This window comes from Pipra filicauda, unplaced genomic scaffold (genome assembly GCF_003945595.2).
Source record: "Pipra filicauda isolate LSUMZ 115617 unplaced genomic scaffold, ASM394559v2 scaffold598_size243975_pilon, whole genome shotgun sequence".
Lineage (NCBI taxonomy): Eukaryota > Metazoa > Chordata > Aves > Passeriformes > Pipridae > Pipra > Pipra filicauda.
The window spans coordinates 66,820-85,389 of NW_024104751.1; the positions used below are offsets into that span (position 1 = coordinate 66,820).

At 44.2% G+C, this 18,570-nt stretch overlaps 1 protein-coding gene across 5 annotated transcripts in view; it reads left to right on the top strand.

Moving 5' to 3' along the window:
* LOC113991383 (protocadherin alpha-C2-like) overlaps positions 1-18,570 on the top strand; it is a 97,670-nt gene that overhangs the window by 39,838 nt on the left and 39,262 nt on the right. For 4 of the 5 annotated variants that reach the window (XM_039387899.1, XM_039387900.1, XM_039387898.1 and 1 more), the window contains exon 2: positions 18,314-18,372. In XM_039387899.1, the coding sequence (XP_039243833.1) occupies positions 18,314-18,372 (59 nt within the window). Of the gene's footprint in view, positions 1-7,469; positions 9,987-18,313; positions 18,373-18,570 lie in introns of those variants that run through there. The other variant, XM_039387896.1, reaches the window with a different exon arrangement.

The window sequence follows — 18,570 nt, forward strand, 5'->3', positions numbered from 1 at the left end:
GTAGGAAATGACTGAATGTGCTAGAGGTAGAAGATGGAAAGGAAAGGGGAGAATATTCAGTGGAAGAAGACAAGATGGAGAACAGCATAGAAACCAAAATGAAAAAAATGGATGGTAGTATAAATAGAAGATGGGAAGCTGAAGTTAGGCTGTGGCTAATAATAGAGAAAACCATATGGAACAAATAGTTAAGAAAGAATAGATGGGGAAAAAAGGGTTGCCTTAAGAGTCAGATCATATATAAGAAAACACTGGCAGATTTAGAGCCATCAATACCATTTGGATGTCCATTTAGGAGAGCTCAAGAGCCATTAGTAAAGATTTGAACTGATGGAACCATCCAATTCTGGTAAAAGATCTTGTTTAATAGGATAAATAAAGCAATCTGTGAAGTATCTTAATACCAGAATGTGTCTGTTTCTCAGGAATATGACTTATTGGCAGATACGTGAATGTCATTGGACAAGCTAGAAAATCTTCCAGAATAATTGGTTTTAAGAGAAAGAGAGGGGAAATAGACCCTTCAGATTTGAGATCTTCTCAGAGGAAGTGTAAAGTTAACAAAATACTAATATTCCTGAACATGAGAATAGAATGTAAGAAATGCTTCACGTACAGGTGTGAATGGGGCTCTCAAAAAATCAGGTCATGTACTATCTGACTAATAATTTATTTTTTTTTGGATAGGGAAAAGATGGCAGAAGTAAAATTACATTCTAACCATAGAGCTCAACATTTTTGTATTAAAAAAATATTCAAAACCTATCAAAGAGTAAAAGGTGTTATTGCACATGCAGTGAGACTGGTTGTGGATATTCTATGATATGTTGTCATCAGGTTCTGGCAAAATGAGTGTGAAATGGGAGAACTCTTGCTCTGAAAAGGGTTTAGCATCACTAACAAACACAGATGTGTGGGTATAAGCAGTAGCACAAAAGTTATAAACCACTGGAACTAGTTCTACTGTGGATTATACCCCAAGGTTGGGTTAGTATAAAGTTAATTAAACTTCTTGGAGAATAAACAGGTTTCTACCATCTCCTGGTCCTTTCCCAGTGAGTACCTCATGTATTAGGATACAGGATGACACTTGTTATATTGTTGTTGTCTGATCTAAAATGGCACAAGTTTTTGTCTTGTTTAAATAAGTAGGCAAAGGACATCCAGTGGCCTGTGATTAAGGCATTTTCCAGGGAGTTGAGGACAGGAGTTAGAACTCCTCAAACCAGAAAACTAAACTGAGTCTTCATTTCTGGGCAGTTGCTCATATTCACTTATGAATTCATATGTTAATATGAATTCATAAGACCTGGTTAAACGTTCAGATGAAGTTTCAAGAGGGTCAGAGCTGCCTTGTCACCTTATCCCAGTTCTCAAACTCTGAAGAGGGGTGTGGAACACCCCTGGATGTAGGTACAGGGAGAGACAGTAGCCAGAGCTGAGAAACGAATTAAATTCTAATCATTTGGAAGAGATTTGTTTGACTACAATATGTCTGACACCCAGTTCACTGAGCTGAAATTTAGTGGTGATTGCTTGAGCTGAAGAATCACAGCCTGCATGTGTGTGGTGAAGACTGTGGCTCTAAAGAGAGATAAAGGAAAAGACACCAAGCAAAACCTTCAAGAAAGTATTAAGCAGTAGAAGTAGCACTTACAGGCCTTGTGGTGACCTTAGAAAGGTGAAAGTTATTCTGTCAGTGTCCAAGTTGTTAATGTCCTTCCATTTAGAACAGCACAATATGGGCAATAAATTACTGAAAGGATTTTTAAGTCATCAGAAAAATATAGCAGAAGACAAACAGAATGAGTCAGAGATATCCAGCCTTAAATTTTAGACTAGAAGTGAGAAATAATTGAATGTACTCTGGTGACTAAGAGAAGAATTTTTTTTCTGTTTATCTTTGTGGTTTATCTGAACTCAGATTTATAGCACCAATCCCTCTCCATACCCCAACCCACCACTTCTTTTTCTTTACATGCCATTTTCTAGAACAAGCAAATATGCTACTGCAAAGAAATTGTGACCTAAATACAAATAGGATTTTTTCTGGCTGTTTAGCAGCCTTGGTTCCCATAACAGCAATGTTTTAAATAGCCTGGCTTCAGATGCTTGTGACAGAAAAAGAAATTCTCACCAGTTAGAGTCACACCAATGGGGAAAATGGATTTAAGGAGAGACATGAAAGAGCAGAGCCAATCCAACTGAGCAATTTGGCATAGGAGGACCTATCTATTTCAAACATGGGAGAGGGAGGTTCCAAATGAAAAGATGACTTGTCAACAAGTAATTCAAGTGTGGAAGATGACTTGAACAGAGGAGCAAAGAAGTTGAGTGTAGAAACAAGTAGTTTACATTGCCTCAGGGAGGCATTTTGCAGTATTTTTAGGAAAAGTGGGAATCCCATGTCCCCAGGAAATTCCATACAGAGAATGCAGAGCATACACTGAAAGCAGGGCTCTGTTTAGGGGGTTCTCAGTGGCTCTGTCCAGACTGTCTGACTGCAGAACCTACTCTCTCATATTTTGGGATCTGTGAGCTCAGGTTGCTAAATTGGGACTGATGGAGGCTTGTCAGGCAGGGAGACACTGTGGGGTGTGAATCCTTCTCACTCCTGCCTTTCCATTGCCTTATCCTAGGCAGTATCTTCCTGATCAGGTAGTGCTTGAGACGTGGGAAGTCACCAGAAAACATTTTGTACATAGTCTCCTTCAGAGAACAGTGGAGGAGGGACCTGACTGCAGTAAGTAGGGTGCAGGAGATTGTAGGAATCCCCAAAATATGAAATGAAAGATGGGGTTGGACTGAAGAAGAAGTGTGTGTGTCCCCTGAAAATAGCAAAATGTTTTTTCCCCTAGATCTCATTAATACCTTTGGGCTAGAAGATGGTGCTACAGTTGCCCATCTCACTGGAAAAAAACCCAAAACAACTTTATATAAGAAACTCCACAAACTCGTCATTCCCTTACAATTTATCATTATTGTTTTCCACTTTGGTTGATATAATCTGGCCTGTGACTGATGGATGTTCCTTTCTCTGGTCTTGATTTAATTCTGAGTAAGGCAGACAAATTGCTGGCACCAACATACAAGCAGGCATTTAGAGAAAATCTAGTTTTTTCTACAGAATGACACCACTTACCTGTTTGTTAATGGCTAAACTATATGGATTCTGTGGACTTGTCTCCATATTTTTTGCACAGAGTTGTGTCAGTGGGCAGAAATTGTGTGTGCATTTATACATACTCAAGCAATCTCATTGCTGCTAATAATCTGTGTGCTGACAGGCACATGCAGAAATCTATAGAGCCCAGTGCTTGGAGCTGGTGTCTTCCCACCAGTTCAGAAAGGAGCTACATCACTGCCCTGAGTCACTGAGTCTGATGTTTAAGGGATATGAGTTACTGCAGGTGAAATTATTTACAAAGAAGTAAATGTCAAAATACCTCGGAGTACCTCACTTTACATGTTGTAATTTTAACATCTCCCTGTTTTCTAATATGTCTTTCTCTCTCCTTTTGCTGTGTGACACTCAGAATTAGCCAGAGGAGGGACTTTGCACAGTGTTCTGCAATGAAGCAAATTTAACAGAGCTTTAATGCTGCCCAAGCAAATTTATGTGATTCTTGTTACAGAAAAATAACTACTTTTGCAAGTGTGATTTGAAATGGCCCCCGTTCTCAAGGGCCTAAATACCTGCAGAACAATCTGTGTATAATTGTAGCACTATGAAGAGAAATATGTGCACACAGAAATATTTCTGCAGCACTGCATTAGACTGCTGCTAATTCAGGCTTATCTCTATGTAGAACTGTTTCAAGGAAGACTTGCACGTGAATGTGAGGACTTTTCATTCTAAAATAGTTTATATTACTGCATAGATATGTATCGATGTATTGCTGTCTTGAGAAATGCTTAATTTTCTTGGGCAGGACTTGATAAAATCAGTGTATTCTTTGCTCCACCTGTATGTATGTTCTTGTACCGTTTAATTTAGCTAAGCCAATTAAAGTGGTGCAGTTTTTGAATGTCAGCAAAGCTCAGAGGCTTGTGCATATAGACACTGCATACAGGCAGTATCCAATCACTTCAGGGGTTATCAGGTTTATCACCTGGTTTTGCTGCAGGGATGAATTCTGATTCTCTTGCTTGTGTGCATTGTTCTGAACTTGCTGGGTACATTTGTCTTTAGTGAGATTTGAAGGTGTTTCAAGATTTGAATTAGATGAAATTTCAAGAAATTCCCGAAAAACAAAACTCTGGGAAAAAGAAAACTCCTGAGCCTCAGTTCAGTTGAAACAGAAATTATATTTTTCTCTGTTTCAATTTTGGTCTTTCACTAGAAAGATCAGTATTACTACAGAGCAGATCCTGATGTATTTTCTCAATGGGAGTTTTTCCTGAATTAAAAGTCCTGGCCTGCAGAACTGACTCAGCATTACCACTGAAGCTGATGGAAATAACTAAAATTATTGTGGCAATTGATGAATTTTATATGGATTTAAAGAGACTTTGGAAACATTTAATCAGAACAGAACACATTTCAATATATCACCTGTAAACTGTGCAGTCAGCATAAACTGCATAAAGCAAGTATTTTGAGAAAGACTGTGACATTTGTACAGTGCTACTGTAAATAAGCCAAGCTACAGTATTAATATATACAATGAATATCAGAGTAACTATTTTATTGGTGCTATAAAACTTACAAAACGGCAAAAGGCCAGACAACCCTAGATCTTACAATTCTGAGAGGAGGAGGAAATTTTTCTAAGAACCTGAGGTTTAGGGATGTGTTGGATGGGAATGAGAATATTATGGAATGTGTGTGTATTATCTCTGTTCAGTTTTACATTCTGTGGTGTTTTGCAAAACTTTGGATGTGCACAGTCTTAGCCGTGCACTGAGAGATGGGACGTGAGGAAAGACGAAACCAGGGAATGTGCAAACAGTGAGGTGGAAAAGGATCTGAGGGTTCATCAGCCCTTCCTTGCTGAAATACACTGTAGCAGGGCCCCAATGTCTATCAGAAGTAACTCACTGAGGTTCAGAAACAGTGTGAAAGATTCCTTGCTGGTATTAAACCCCTTTGGATGTTTCATTCCCACACTGAGTAAAATCAGCTTGTGGACTAGAAAGCTGTTACCTACAAAGACAAGTTTTATTTTTCCACCACTCTTACCCTGGGCATTGTCCATTTCCTGGAGAGTCCTTATCAACATCTTCCTTAAGGCAGGGCCTTAGGAGTTGCCAATATTGCTTTGGTTTTTACCCTTTATTGCTGTTTTGTATCTTTGTTTAGAGGACTTTGTGAGTGTCCACCTGGGAGGTGTGGGGCAGAGATGACTCATGAATTGTCTCTATGAAATCACTGTGATTGTCAGGAAAACTGAGGGTGTGTCTCTCCAGGCTTCAGATTTACATGATGACTGCAAGTTGTTTTGACACACAGCTGCAAAGTCTCTGTATATTAGAGCTGGTATAGCTTTTACTTTTATAGCTTTTAGCAGTGTGTTGTGTTTTTTGATGGGTGGGGCTTTCTTGTTATTAACGGTGTTTGGTTTTCTTTGTGAGACTGTCAAGGCATTTTGTTGTGGATGTGTGAATATTGTGGTTTTGAAGGTGGGTAGCTAGCCAAAAAAATTGAAGTTGATTTTTTTTTAAGTGTTTGGCTCCTGACAACTGGTTGAAATGGGCAGTTTTCCAGGTGTTCTAGGCACTTGGCATCTCTATCTGCCCTTCTTGGTCTGCACAGACCTACATTTATCCTACTTAAAAAGATAAACAGGGTTAGGTGGCCTGACAGCAGTAATTGGAGATACTGGGATACTGGCCACATTAGAATTAATATGAGGGCAAATATTTGGGCCACAAAAATGGGCTGAGAAGTAAAGGAAGCATCAGCCAATATGTGGTAATCCTGCTTTTAATGTTGTCTCTTCTGATAACGGTGGCCACAGATGAAAGCTGATAGACTGTTTGTTAGTGGTGCTGAGTCAGAATTAGGGCAGTTGTGCTCCAGGGTTTGTGCATCAGATATGTTAGAGTAAAAACTTTTGAGATTTGTAGTGCTCTCAGAAATCATCCCATATCGTGAGTGGTGCCCGGGCCAACAAAGCAGTGAAAGAGGTTTTAGCTGAATGTTGGGGTCACCCCCTCCCCTTGATAGACCATCCCAATCCACAGAGGAGTTTTTGGATGTTCCAAAAGACTTTTTTGGGATAAGAAAGGAAAAAAAACCCTCAGGGAAGGAAATACTAGTAGAGAAGCAGTTTCTGCACTAGGTAGTAGGTACAACATAATTGTACACCTGAAGGACTGTATCTTATGATTTATCTCCTTAAATCTGTCAGCCTAGTGACTAAGGTGTTGTATGAATGAAAGCTCAAGTTTATTGTCTTTGCTGGCATCTGGGTACAACTCATTGCAGCTGCAGCACCCTCACCCCCACTGCTGAGTTTGTTTGATTTCATGACTTTGGTTTTTGTCAGCCCTGCATCACAAGGGTAGAGGAGGAAAAAAGTGCAGCTGGAAAACAGATCGTGTTCCGTCTTCTCTCCAGCTGCACCTTGAGCCTGTGTATTGGATGAGAAACTGAGGCTCACCTTAAAAGCTCGTAACTCATGGGTGTGACTTGCAGAATTCTCTCAGCCGAGCAGAGGAGGGTGGAAGCAGCGCAGGGTTGCCCACAGAGGTTGGGCAGGGGGATGGTGCTGCAGCAAGGATGAATCTCCGAGGGAGCAGAGAGGGGCAGGTCTCCAAGAAAGAGGTCGTCAAACCTACTGCAGCATCACACAGACCTGGCTGGAGGCCCTTTTTTTTTTCGGAGCCCTGCGCTGATTTAACCCTCTCAAGCGGATGTACTTCAGCGCTGCAGCAGCAGCAGCAGGTCCACAAGTGAATGCGGTTGGCAGCTCCCCCGCGCCCCCAAAGCTTCAGCAGCGAAGCCAGGGCGGAGACGAGGAGCGGCGGGGGCGGCACAGGAGCCGCGCCCCTCCCGGCTCGGCGGCGAGAGCCCGCGGCCACCGACTCGCCGAGGGGTCCCGGCTCCCCGAGGGGTCCCGGAGCTCCGCGGGGCCGCAACACGTGGGCTCCGGGCGGGGCGCGGGGGCGGCTCCCGCCGTGTCGCTGTTCCCGGCCCAGGTGCTGATCCGGCGCCAGCCGCGGCTTAGCGTCCACCCCCGCCTCCTCCCGCGCAGCAGCTGGAGCAGGAGAAAGCGGATCCGGCGAGTCCCGGTCCCTCCTCCTTCTTCCTCCTCCTCCTCCTCCTCCTGGGAGCCGCCGGAGGGAGAGAGGTCGGAGCCGGCTCTCCGGGCAGCCGGCGAGCATGGACCGGGCGGCGGCGGGGCCGGGGTTGGCCGGCGGCTGCCGCCGCTCGCCGCTTGCATGAGACGGGCGGGCGGCGCCGGGGAGTGAGGCCGGGCCGGGGCCGGGTTCGACGGCTCCCGCACCCCCTCCCCGCCCCGGCCATGGCGGCGGCGGCTCGGCGGAGCCGCGGCGGGGCGGCGGTGCTGGGCCCGCTGCTGCTGCTGGGGCTGTGCGCCGGGCGGGCGGCGGGCGGGCCGCTCCGCTACTCGGTGCGGGAGGAGCTGCCGCACGGCGCCTTCGTGGGCAGCGTGGCGAGCGACCTGGGCGTGGATCCGCGGCGGCTGGCGGCCAGGGGAGCGCGGCTCACCTCGGGCAGCGGCCGGCAGTACCTGGAGCTGGAGCTGGGCCGCGGGGCGCTGCTGGTGCGGGAGCGCATGGACCGCGAGGCGCTCTGCGAGCTGAGCCCCGCCTGCTTCCTAAGCCTGGAGCTGGTCATCGAGCAGCCCATTGAGGTGCACAACGTGGAGGTGGAAGTGCTGGACATCAATGACAACGCGCCGCGGTTCCCCCGCCAGGATTACCGGCTGGAGATCAGTGAGTCTGCCGTGCCCGGGGCCCGTTTCCACATTGAGAGCGCTCAGGACCCTGACGTGGGCACCAACTCTGTGCAGAGCTACCTGCTCAGCCCCAACCGCCACTTTGCCCTGGACCTGAAAGGTTTCCGGAGTGGCAGCAAGCTCCTGGAGCTGGTGCTGCAGGAGCCGCTGGACCGGGAGCAGAGTGCCCTGCAGGAGCTGGTGCTCACTGCTGTGGATGGTGGGGACCCCCCCAAGTCTGGTACGGCCCAGATCTCTGTGCGAGTTGTGGATACCAATGACAACCCTCCTGCCTTTGACCGCTCCACCTACACCGTGAGCCTCATGGAGAACTCCCTGCCTGGCACACTAGTGGTCAAACTCAATGCCTCAGACCCCGATGAGGGCTCTAATGGGGATGTGATCTACTCCTTTGGCAGCTACACCCCACAGAAGGTGAGGCAGCTCTTTACTGTGGACCCACATTCAGGGGAGGTGAGGGTTAATGGCACTTTGGACTATGAGGAGGCATCCTCCTATGAGATCTATGTACAAGCCACTGATCAGGGCCCTGTCTCTCTGGCTGGGCACTGCAAGGTGCTGGTCAATATTGTGGATGCCAATGATAATGTTCCTGAGGTGGAACTGACCTCCCTATACAGCCCAGTGCCAGAGGATGCAAAGACAGGAACTGTGGTGGCTCTAATGAGTGTCACTGATCAGGACTCAGGGCTGAACAAGAAGGTGAGCCTGCGTATTCCCCCCGGCCTCCCCTTCACACTCAACTCCTTCAAGAACTCCTACACCTTAGTCACCCAGGGAAAACTGGACCACGAGAAAGCAGCAGCCTACAACATCACAGTTACGGCTACTGACTCTGGGAGTCCCCCTCTGTCCTCCCAGAAGGTGATCCATGTGGAAATCTCAGACATCAATGACAATCCTCCACGCTTCGAGGAACCTGTGTACTCAGTTTACATCCCTGAGAACAACCCCCTTGGAGCCTTCCTGTGCACTGTCAAAGCCACTGACCCAGATGTCGCCGAAAATGCCTATGTGTCCTATTCTCTACTAGATGGGGAGATTGAAGGGCTACCTGTTGCTTCCTATGTCTCCATTAAATCCGACAGTGGCAACATGTATGCTGTCAGGTCCTTTGACTACGAGACACTAAGGGAATTCCAAGTGGTTGTCCAGGCTCAGGATGCCGGGAGCCCACGGCTGAGCAGCACTGTCACTGTCTACATCTACGTGGTGGATGAGAATGACCATGCTCCACAGATTCTGTATCCTACCTCAACCAACACTTCAGCAGCCCTGGAGATGATCCCACGCTCGGCGTACGCTGGATATTTGGTAACCAAAATTATAGCCATTGATGGAGACTCAGGACAAAATGCCTGGTTGTTCTTCTACCTGGTGCAAACCTCAGATCCAGGTTTGTTCAGGATAGAGCTCCATACTGGGGAGATTAGGACTACTCGCAAACTGGGGGAGGACACCACACCTACTTTCAACCTGACGGTGGAGGTCAGAGACAATGGAGAGCCACCCATGTCCTCATCAGTATCCATCACTGTTGCCGTGGTGGACAGAGTTTCCAAAATCATCCCTGATAGAAGAAGACACTTTAAAAGTCCGAGCAATTACTCAGAGATGACTCTTTATCTCATTATCGCTTTGTGCGCCATCTCCTTCGTTTTCCTTTTCACAATCATTGGGCTTACTATTATCAAGTGCTACAGATACAGTCTGTATGGGAGCTCCTGCTGTGCAGGGTCCTGTGGGGTCAGAGAACGGAGCCCTGCTGAACTGTACAAGCAGGCCAACAACAACATTGATGCTAGGCTGCCCCCAGGTTTAAAAGTACAACCCCATTTCATTGAAGTGAGGGGCAATGGGTCTCTCACTAAGACCTACTGCTATAAGGCCTGTCTGACTGCAGGATCAGGAAGTGACACTTTCATGTTTTACAATACCTGTGGCCCAACAGGAACTACTGGTCCCTCTGCAGTGATGACTGAGAGGCATCTGACAGGACAAAGTGGGCAGAGTGCACAAAACCTGATCATACTTAGAAGTGACTCCATGACTCCTAATGAGGTGAGGCTACGCTGGCAGACGGTTTGCACAGTGCTCTGAGCAAATCTGTACTCCAGGAGAGGTTCCAAATGGGAAACTCAGATGGAGCATATTCCCTCTGGGGCTCACTGACACCCAGCTATGAAACTTGGTTGTAATGGAACTAATCTGTGCAATGCATTTTGTTTCTAGGTAAATGCTGAGACCTTTAGGGTCCAGTTGGTAAGTTCAGTATATGCATCTGTTGTTTGAGGTTCACCTCATTTTTGCGGCGTATGCTGTACCAAGTATTGCGTCCTTCCCTTTTCTCTTACAGATCTAAAATTGCCTGCTGCCCCAGAGTGCTAGGGAATGACACATGTGGTCTTAAAGTTTTAATGCTAAAACTGATATTGCAGGAATGAAATGGTGAAAGTCAGTGATTAGCCTGGGAATGAAAAGGTTACATTATGGCTGTTATAAATGTTTGCTGCTTCGCTGATTTCCTACCTAAACAAAACTGTTGAATTTAGATCACTGCAATAATATGTTTTTCTTACTAATATGGGCATGTTTTATTTGTCTGAAAACTGCAGACCCTCCTTTGATAATGTTTGTTCTAACCAGTGCTGCATTTTGTGCTTTCTGGCCAGTGACATCTTTGTGGAGACTTACAGCAAGTTGCCATCATTAAGTTACAGAGGGACAACTTCCAACCTGCTGGCTTGCTGTTGAAAATTGTTTAATACCTATGGTTCGACCAGCCGTGTATTAACCTTTGCAATATTTTCCCACAGTGAAGAATTAATGGTTGCTTTATTCTGGCGTGCAGGCAGCCTGCAGTTGGTGTGTGGTTTGCATGATCTGTGCAGTTTCCTTGCTGCACATATTGGGTCTGATCTCAGAAGCACTCACAGGAGAGACTAATTCTGGTTCACAAAAGGAAAATATTGCAATTACTGTGTGTTGTTTGTACCCTACAATTGTGGCACTTCATATATTAATGTGTGCTGTGCCTGCAGAGCTGGGAAAGGTAGGGAAATAACTGGTGGGATAGAAAGGAGCCTGACTTGTGTATTCTTGCCATGGAAATAGAACTCATTTTGTTTATTTCTTTATACTTATCCACATATGAAGTGTTTAGCATCTTTTGCAACTGTTTAGTTATGCAAAGATGCCCAAATCTGAAGGTCTAGCAAGTCTTACATAAAAATGCTTTTAGAGAGTAATGATCATCCATTCAACATTATTGCATTTAAAATTAATGCAGTGTTTTTCTGTAAATCACAGTGACAGGGCATGGAGGAAGTATTTTTTCTTTTTGCACAGTTTTTTACCTTAATTTTTCTGAGTGTAATAAAATTCCTGGAATGTGTTTGATGTAGGAGGGAATATGAGACATGCTCTATAAGCATGTATGCTGAAGAATCAAAAAGCAAAATATACACTCTACATATGAGTTTCAGAGGGGAAGAGGAACAGGAAAGAGAAACAATAACTAAAAATGGCTTCACTTTTGATGCAAGACTAAGGAAATTAGTTTAACAAACAGATTGCTATCACATTTTGGGAATCACTCCATTGAATGCAATGAATTAGCAGGTTTTGATTACCAGTGCAGATTAGGCAATGGCAGCAAAGCCAGGCCAAACTTGGAGTACAAAAGTAGAGAGATATACAGAGCAAACTAATGAATGCTGCCTGTGTGAAGTTATGATCCAAAGGAGGAATCAATTATTCAAGTAGTTCTGTGTGATTTAAACAGAGGTGAAGTTTTTACAAGTCCTACTCATCACAAGTTCTTTTCTTAGGTCTCTGCTTCTTGATCTGTCCTGTGGTAGGACATTCTGTGAAGATGCATCAATACCATGTGTACATGAGAAAATGGGCAAATGTAATGGCATTCACTAATTACTAGTTCCTAGCTAATTACATACTAAAAATTGTGTCTTTCCCCTGTTTCAAGCTCAGCATTTGCACTGAAATGCCATCAATTGCTTAGCAACACTGAATTCTACTTTTTTAAGGATAATGATCTTTGTATTATTAGACCTTCAGAGAACTGTGTTTCTCTCTTTAGTTAAAGTGAACTTTGAATCAGCCTTTAAAAGCCGGTGCTTTCACCTGTGAAGCATAAAACCAGGCATCGTTTTCCTTATGTTGATTTAGAAAGTTAATCTCTCTACTTTTGGATAATGTGAACAGGTCTTTTTTCTTAGCCACAGGTTTTGGAAATAGATTTTCTCTTGGTTGTTCAGTGACGAGGATGGGACCAGGTGAATGGGTTTTCCATGTGTGCATATAGTGCACAGGGTTTCAGAAAGGCTAATATTTTGGAAAGACTGTTTCTACAGTGAGAAGCAAAATATTCCAAAGTCATTTGGGATTCATCTCAGTAACAGTCTGGGCAATAAGGTCTTAGTTCTTTTTATATTTACTAGTAAGGTCAAAGATGCTAATAATTACAGTAAGTTGTGGCTGACTTTATTGGGTCATTAGAAGGATGCAGTGGAAGGGAAAATCAAGTGCAGTAAGTTTAGGTAGGGAATTTTTTTGTACTGGGGGAAGCTCTGCCTCTTGTGTGACTATTCCTTTTGTACAGCTGGTGTTGTGATGGTGGAGTGGAAGCTTGTTTCTGCAAGACAAGCTCTGTTTCTGTGTTCACCCTGCTTACCTGTTCGGTCCTTCAGAGGTTTATAAGTATGACTCAAACCAAGAGTGTTTTGTAAAAGAAGAAATGTATTATTGCAGCTGCACAGAAAACCTTGGACACAGTTATTGCTGGCAGGAGGCTGGTGATAAGGATCAGTGATGCAGGGTTAATGGGTATTGCTCTCTCATCAGATAACTACTGCAGGGGGACCAGACAGGCAGTGTAGGCAAAATACAGGGATGGAAAAATACTGTGGCTTCATTTCTGGCGTGGTGTGAAGTTATGGGCAGCCTGGATTCCTGCCCTTCCAAAGGGGAGTGCACACAGCTGTGAAGGGGGGGTGTGAAGCTGTGATTTTATTACTGGGCCCTGCTGCAGCCCTGATCTGTCTTTTTGAGGAAAGGTTTCAGTGCTTTAGTCTGGAATCTGTTTCCTCATATTCCTGTGAAGATGCTGAATGATGTCTGGGTAGCGTCTGGTCCTTGCTTTGTCTTTTCATCTTTCTGTCTTGTTCTTACATCCTGTGCAGTTAAGCTCGTTCTTTATGTCTTGCATCTCATGACAACTTTTTCCCTTCAGCGCAGGAAATAACAATCAAACCAACATGTTTTAACAGGAGTTTTCTGCCCCAGAAGGCAGCCTGGCACATTCCTAATGATGAGTGGGCAGTCTGGATACTTGACAGAGCTAGATATAAACTTTTTATGTTATACATTTAGTTGTACCTTTTTTTTGTGTGGTGACACATGTGGCTGACAAAATATGATATTTCATGTGATGTTCAGAAATAAACTTTCATGTTGCTCAGTGGACATTTTTAAAGAAAGTGAAAAAGAGCTGCACATCAGTGCTGGTAAGACCCAGGGATTCATTGGAGTTTTACAGGTGTTTGCTCTGGTTTTAGCTCTTTCTCTGCATTTTTTACTTCAAAACCAGCTTGCTAAACACATGGAAAAAAACCCCAAGCAACATTTGAGTTGAACACATCTTGATACTGCTTTAAATGCAAGCATATTTTGAAGTGTCTAAACCTAGTACACCCACAGCATTGTTTGTAGCAGTCCTTCCAAGGGACTTCTCTCAGAGGATTTAAAGGTATTAATGGTGGAATATCTTAAAATCTCAGTTCAAGGACTTAAGCCTTTAAGAAATTCTCCAGCCACAGTGACATTGAAAAGGTTAACTATAAATGTTTGTTCTTTTACTTAGTGGCAGTGTCTGAACGTGCTCTGCTAAGCAGGGACAGTGCTCTGTGCTTCAGGGCAGTCAGACGCTCGATTTGATGTTTGCTGCTGTGCCAGCAGAAATTTGCAGCCCTGATTAAGCAGAGGTGTTTTCCTTCTCTTGGAACTCGTTAAATATACTTTACAGAAGCATCTTGCCTGTTTCCCTCACCTCAGTTTTCTCAGAGTTAGGAATGAAACACTGAACACTGCCAGGAAGAAAATCTTCGGGCTTCTTTTCCAGTTTCCTTTCTGATTTCTTGTGTGATAAACACGTGCTCAAATAGTTTGTTCTCCCTATCAAATTCATTTTAAACATTTATAAAAGGAAGGCAGGAATAGAAGCCTCTGTTTCCTCACATCTGTCAGCATTGTCTCACTGGAAAATAAGCAGAGCCTTATGTGGTCAAGAGTTCTGAAAGGCTTTTATTGTTGCTTCAAAGCGGATATATTCGATAAATATACTTCTTGTCATTCTGTTGTGCATTTGTGTAGAAATGGATGTGGAGTGGGATGTTTTCAACAATTTCAGCATCTGGTAACTTTGTAAATGTTTGATTCACATTTCTCTACCTCAGACAGGCTTTGTTCTAACAAGCACTGAAGCGAAATGTGGCATTTACATTGATTTACGTGAATCCCGTATCAGAACAACATTTAAAAAATTTAGGAATTGCCCCCCCCCAGGGACAAATTCTTACTGTGTTGAAGCATCAGCTAAAAAAAGAACTGAGCATAACGTTGATAACAATATATTTTCAACTAAATTTTTTCTCCACAAAGCAATGATATGATTCTTCAATTAAGCCATTTGAAAACAACTGTGTGACATTTTGCATGAGGTTTTCTGCTTTTAAGGTGGCTCCATTTTATATTATGCATTCCCTTTGCTTGTCAGACTTCCCAGTAGGGTTGGTTGTTTATGACTAGTGGCATTAATGCTTGTGGTTGTGTGGTTGGGAGAATGTAAGCCTGGTGCCTGGAAGAGCAAGCAGGAGCAAACTGGTGGCATGAGATGTTCACCTTGTGTGGTGACAACCACGTCTATAGGCACCTGGATAGATTTTTGACTGATCTCACACTGTGGTCGTGTGTGCTATCACTGAATCAGAAAAAGGAGGTGATGGGAGAAACAGGGACTGGTTGATTCTTTCTGTGCTGGATCATGTGATTTTTCTCACCTTCACTGATGAGTGGGATTGACAGAACTACTGGACTTGCTACATGGCCTTCAAAAATCTCTGAGGGAAATAGCAAGCTAGAATTACCTTTAAGTAGAAGAATGTGCTGAATTGTGATAAGCAGAGTCTTGTAATGAGTTGGGAGATGGGGCAGTAAAAGGGACAATATTATCTTCATCAGCATTGCGTGACATAGTAGAAGTGTGGGGATGTACAAGTGGGAACCATCTGGACACTTTCAGAGGGTCTGTTCCTCTTTGTGCTTCCTCTCTGTGCTCACACTTCCTTGTCCACTGTACCTTGTCCTGGTGGTGTTGGTTTATGGCACAGCTACACATCTCACAGCCAAGTCTGTGATGGGGCTTTGCAGAGGAGCCCACTGAGAGCTGCTGTGCAGTCCCCTGGGACTGCCTGAGGACTCAGCTCTGCTTTGAGATGAGCCAGATTATGTCATGGCACAGTGCCCACGTGCTGTGGGACACATGGTCATGTGGCAGGTTTCAGGGAGTGGTCTGGGAAAGGTGGACTGTTCATAGCCAGAGGTATAAGCCAGTCCAGCATTCAGACTGTGAATTCCTGGTGGATCTGTAAGAATCAATACATCTGAGCTTGGGAAAGATATCACTGAGCAGGTTTGCTGCTTCTGCTCTGCTGGACTTCTATTACTGGTCATGCTTCTTTGCTTTAATAGCCCGGTCTCATTTAGAGATGTATTGAAACAACTTTTCTCTTATGACCAGAGGATCCAAAAGAATTACAGTCTGTAGCAGAACGAAAGGAGAAGCCAGTTATGCTGACAAAACAGAAATATCACTGATTTTGACAGCTGAGGGACACTGACCTGTGGTAACAGAAGTGTGGGACAACTGTTTCTCTTGCTGAGCTCTGAAACTACCCAGTCAAGCAGTGAGCACATGGTAAAACTGGGTGCAAACAGGTCTGCACAAAGGCAGACTGGTGCCCAACTGCCTCACGCTCCTGTTCTTCATGCAATGACTTCAAAAAGAAATCACAAACATTGTTTTCTTTTCACAGTTAAAAACTAGCCCTGACAATCAACTGTGGCAATAGACCTCTTTGCCTGCAGAGTATATTTTTCCCATCCTGCCCCCTCTTTCCTTCTTTTCCTCCCCTGGGAGCAGCACTACAGCCCTCCCTAAGGTCATAGCAAAGAGAGAGCTGTTTGGGAGCAGCTACAAGATACCACAGCTTCTGGATAGTAGTCCTTGAAAATACCACTGTCTCCTAATTGCTGTTTCTCTTATGTGAGGAGTCTTGGTCCATACATGTGAAATGAATAAATGATGAATTTCTCACTGATGAGCTTCTCCTGCCATCATGACCCATTTATGAACCAGTGTCTGAAAGTTCCCTTTGCAAACAGAACAGAGATTTTTGTCTTCAAGCCAAGAGCTGGAAAGCTCTCAACTGAAAACCAAAAATCTATATCCTGTGAGTGGCCATTTTCCTCTTTTCTCATTTCTACCCAACCCATGTCAGACTTTTCCAGCGATTTGATGTAATCTCACTTCCTCTGTGTTTTGCCTGGGACTGTGGTAATATTCCTCCTCCTCACGCTGCCCACAAGCCTGTATGAATTAGAACCTGCACCTCTCAAATTGCAAAATGGAACAAAGGGGCTTTCCTTCAGTCCAGCAGTTCCCTTGCTATAAAAAATCCCCAGAAGAAGAAAAGCCAGTTCTTCTGGTGTCAGCACCCTTCATACTCAAGGAAGGCAAGCTCAGGAGAGGATCTGATCAGTGTGGGTTGTTTTCTATCCTCTTTCATTGACTGTTACCACATGGTTGACTTTAGAGTTGCTTTGACATCCCTGGGACTGGTGCCAAAATAGAATTAATCAGAAAATACTAGAACTATGCATAATGGGCTTCTTGTCAAACCACTTTCTGCTAAACTCAGCAGAACCTGAGCATGACAGAGAACAGGGGGCTAAATGGGAAGGAAATTGCTAGCACAGATGTTTAATGTGTGGTTGCAAACAGCAGACTCCTCCCTTTTGTGTAACTCAGACCATAAAGAATATTAGTATGTGCATCATCCAAGAGCATCTCACTCTTGAGTGATGTTGGACCTGGGAAGGTTGGTGATAGAGTGATACTGTAAGTTGTAATTGCTCCATTTTTGTTTGAATAAAACCTATTGATCCAGGGAAGAGCACACCCCAAACCTCAAGAGGAAAGACAGAGTTGGCTTTAAATAATTCAGAACATTCAACACTTTCTTTTTCTCTTTCAAGTAATGGGGCCAAATTCATTTCTGATCTGCCTCCAATAATTTGAAGAGAATTAAACCATTACTGTCATATATTATTTGTGTGCTTGGCACTGTGCAAGACACATCAGGAATGAATGTAGTCCATTATGTTTCTGGACATAAGTTCTGTCTTTGAATTCCAGTGCCTGAACTTAAGCACTGAGTGCAATATCACCTACAGAATAATGTTTTGAGCATCCTGAGAAATAACCTTGCTATGTCCTTAGGGCTTAATTTTAAGGGACCTGAGTTTGCATTCATTGGCTGTAGTTGAAAATTATAGCGATGGTCCCCTGACAACGTGAACAAGATTTTCTGGAGCAATTTTTGATCCACAGAGGATTTCTTCATTATCTCCTCATTTAGCAGGTCACTCTGCAGCACATCAGCATGTGCTGAGGTTTGTTGGTCAAAGGGTACTGCTGGCTGTTTTCCCCTTCTACCTCTTATGCCCTCTCATGACTATGGAGAATCCAGTAGGTTTTGGTATTATGGAAGAACATGTCTGCCTGTAATAAAAGACTTGCTGCAGTCTGCAGATCTGATACCATCCAGTGCAGTCCTCTGCAGTACTCTAAATTCTAGCAGACACCTCACAGCAGCCACTGCCCCACATGTCCCCTTCAGGAGGGGCTGCATTTACCCACCCTCAAGCAGGAGCTGTTCAGTGCAGGAGTTCGAGTGTCCTCGGTTTATCAGGTAAACAAACAATGTGTTTTCTGGATTTATGATGATGTTTTTTTATCCTATGCCTAAAATGTTGATGAATGTATGAAATAACTGCCCACCAGTTTTCAGCATTAAATGTTCCACAGAGATCATCTCTAGCCCAAGGCCTTGGCATTCAAACAAGCTTATTACAGAGATGCTCCCTGTGTGCCCATTCGAAAGGTTCTCTAGATTTATAGAAAGATTTGGCAATTCATAAAAACTGAGTAGATCCACATAGAGTTTCCTGACAAAATTAGCCAGATGCATATGCTTTTTAGCATATATAACTGACACTAACAGAGTTATCCTGGGCTTTTGTTTCTGCAGCCCAAACACCCCAACCCGGACTGGCGCTATTCTGCATCTCTGAGGGCAGGAATGCAAAGGTACGTGTGGTGGTTCTCCAGGGGAGGGGACTTCTGTCTTTGTCCTCTGTGAAAAGGACAAACTCTGGCTCCTCTGATGCCCCAGACTGATGTTATCCACGCTGAGATGGAAAGCACATGAGTTCTGCTGCTGTCACTTCCAATCTCCAAGTGCTCCAGCGTCAGCCTGACTCGCTGTTGTTGCAGTACTGTAGATCT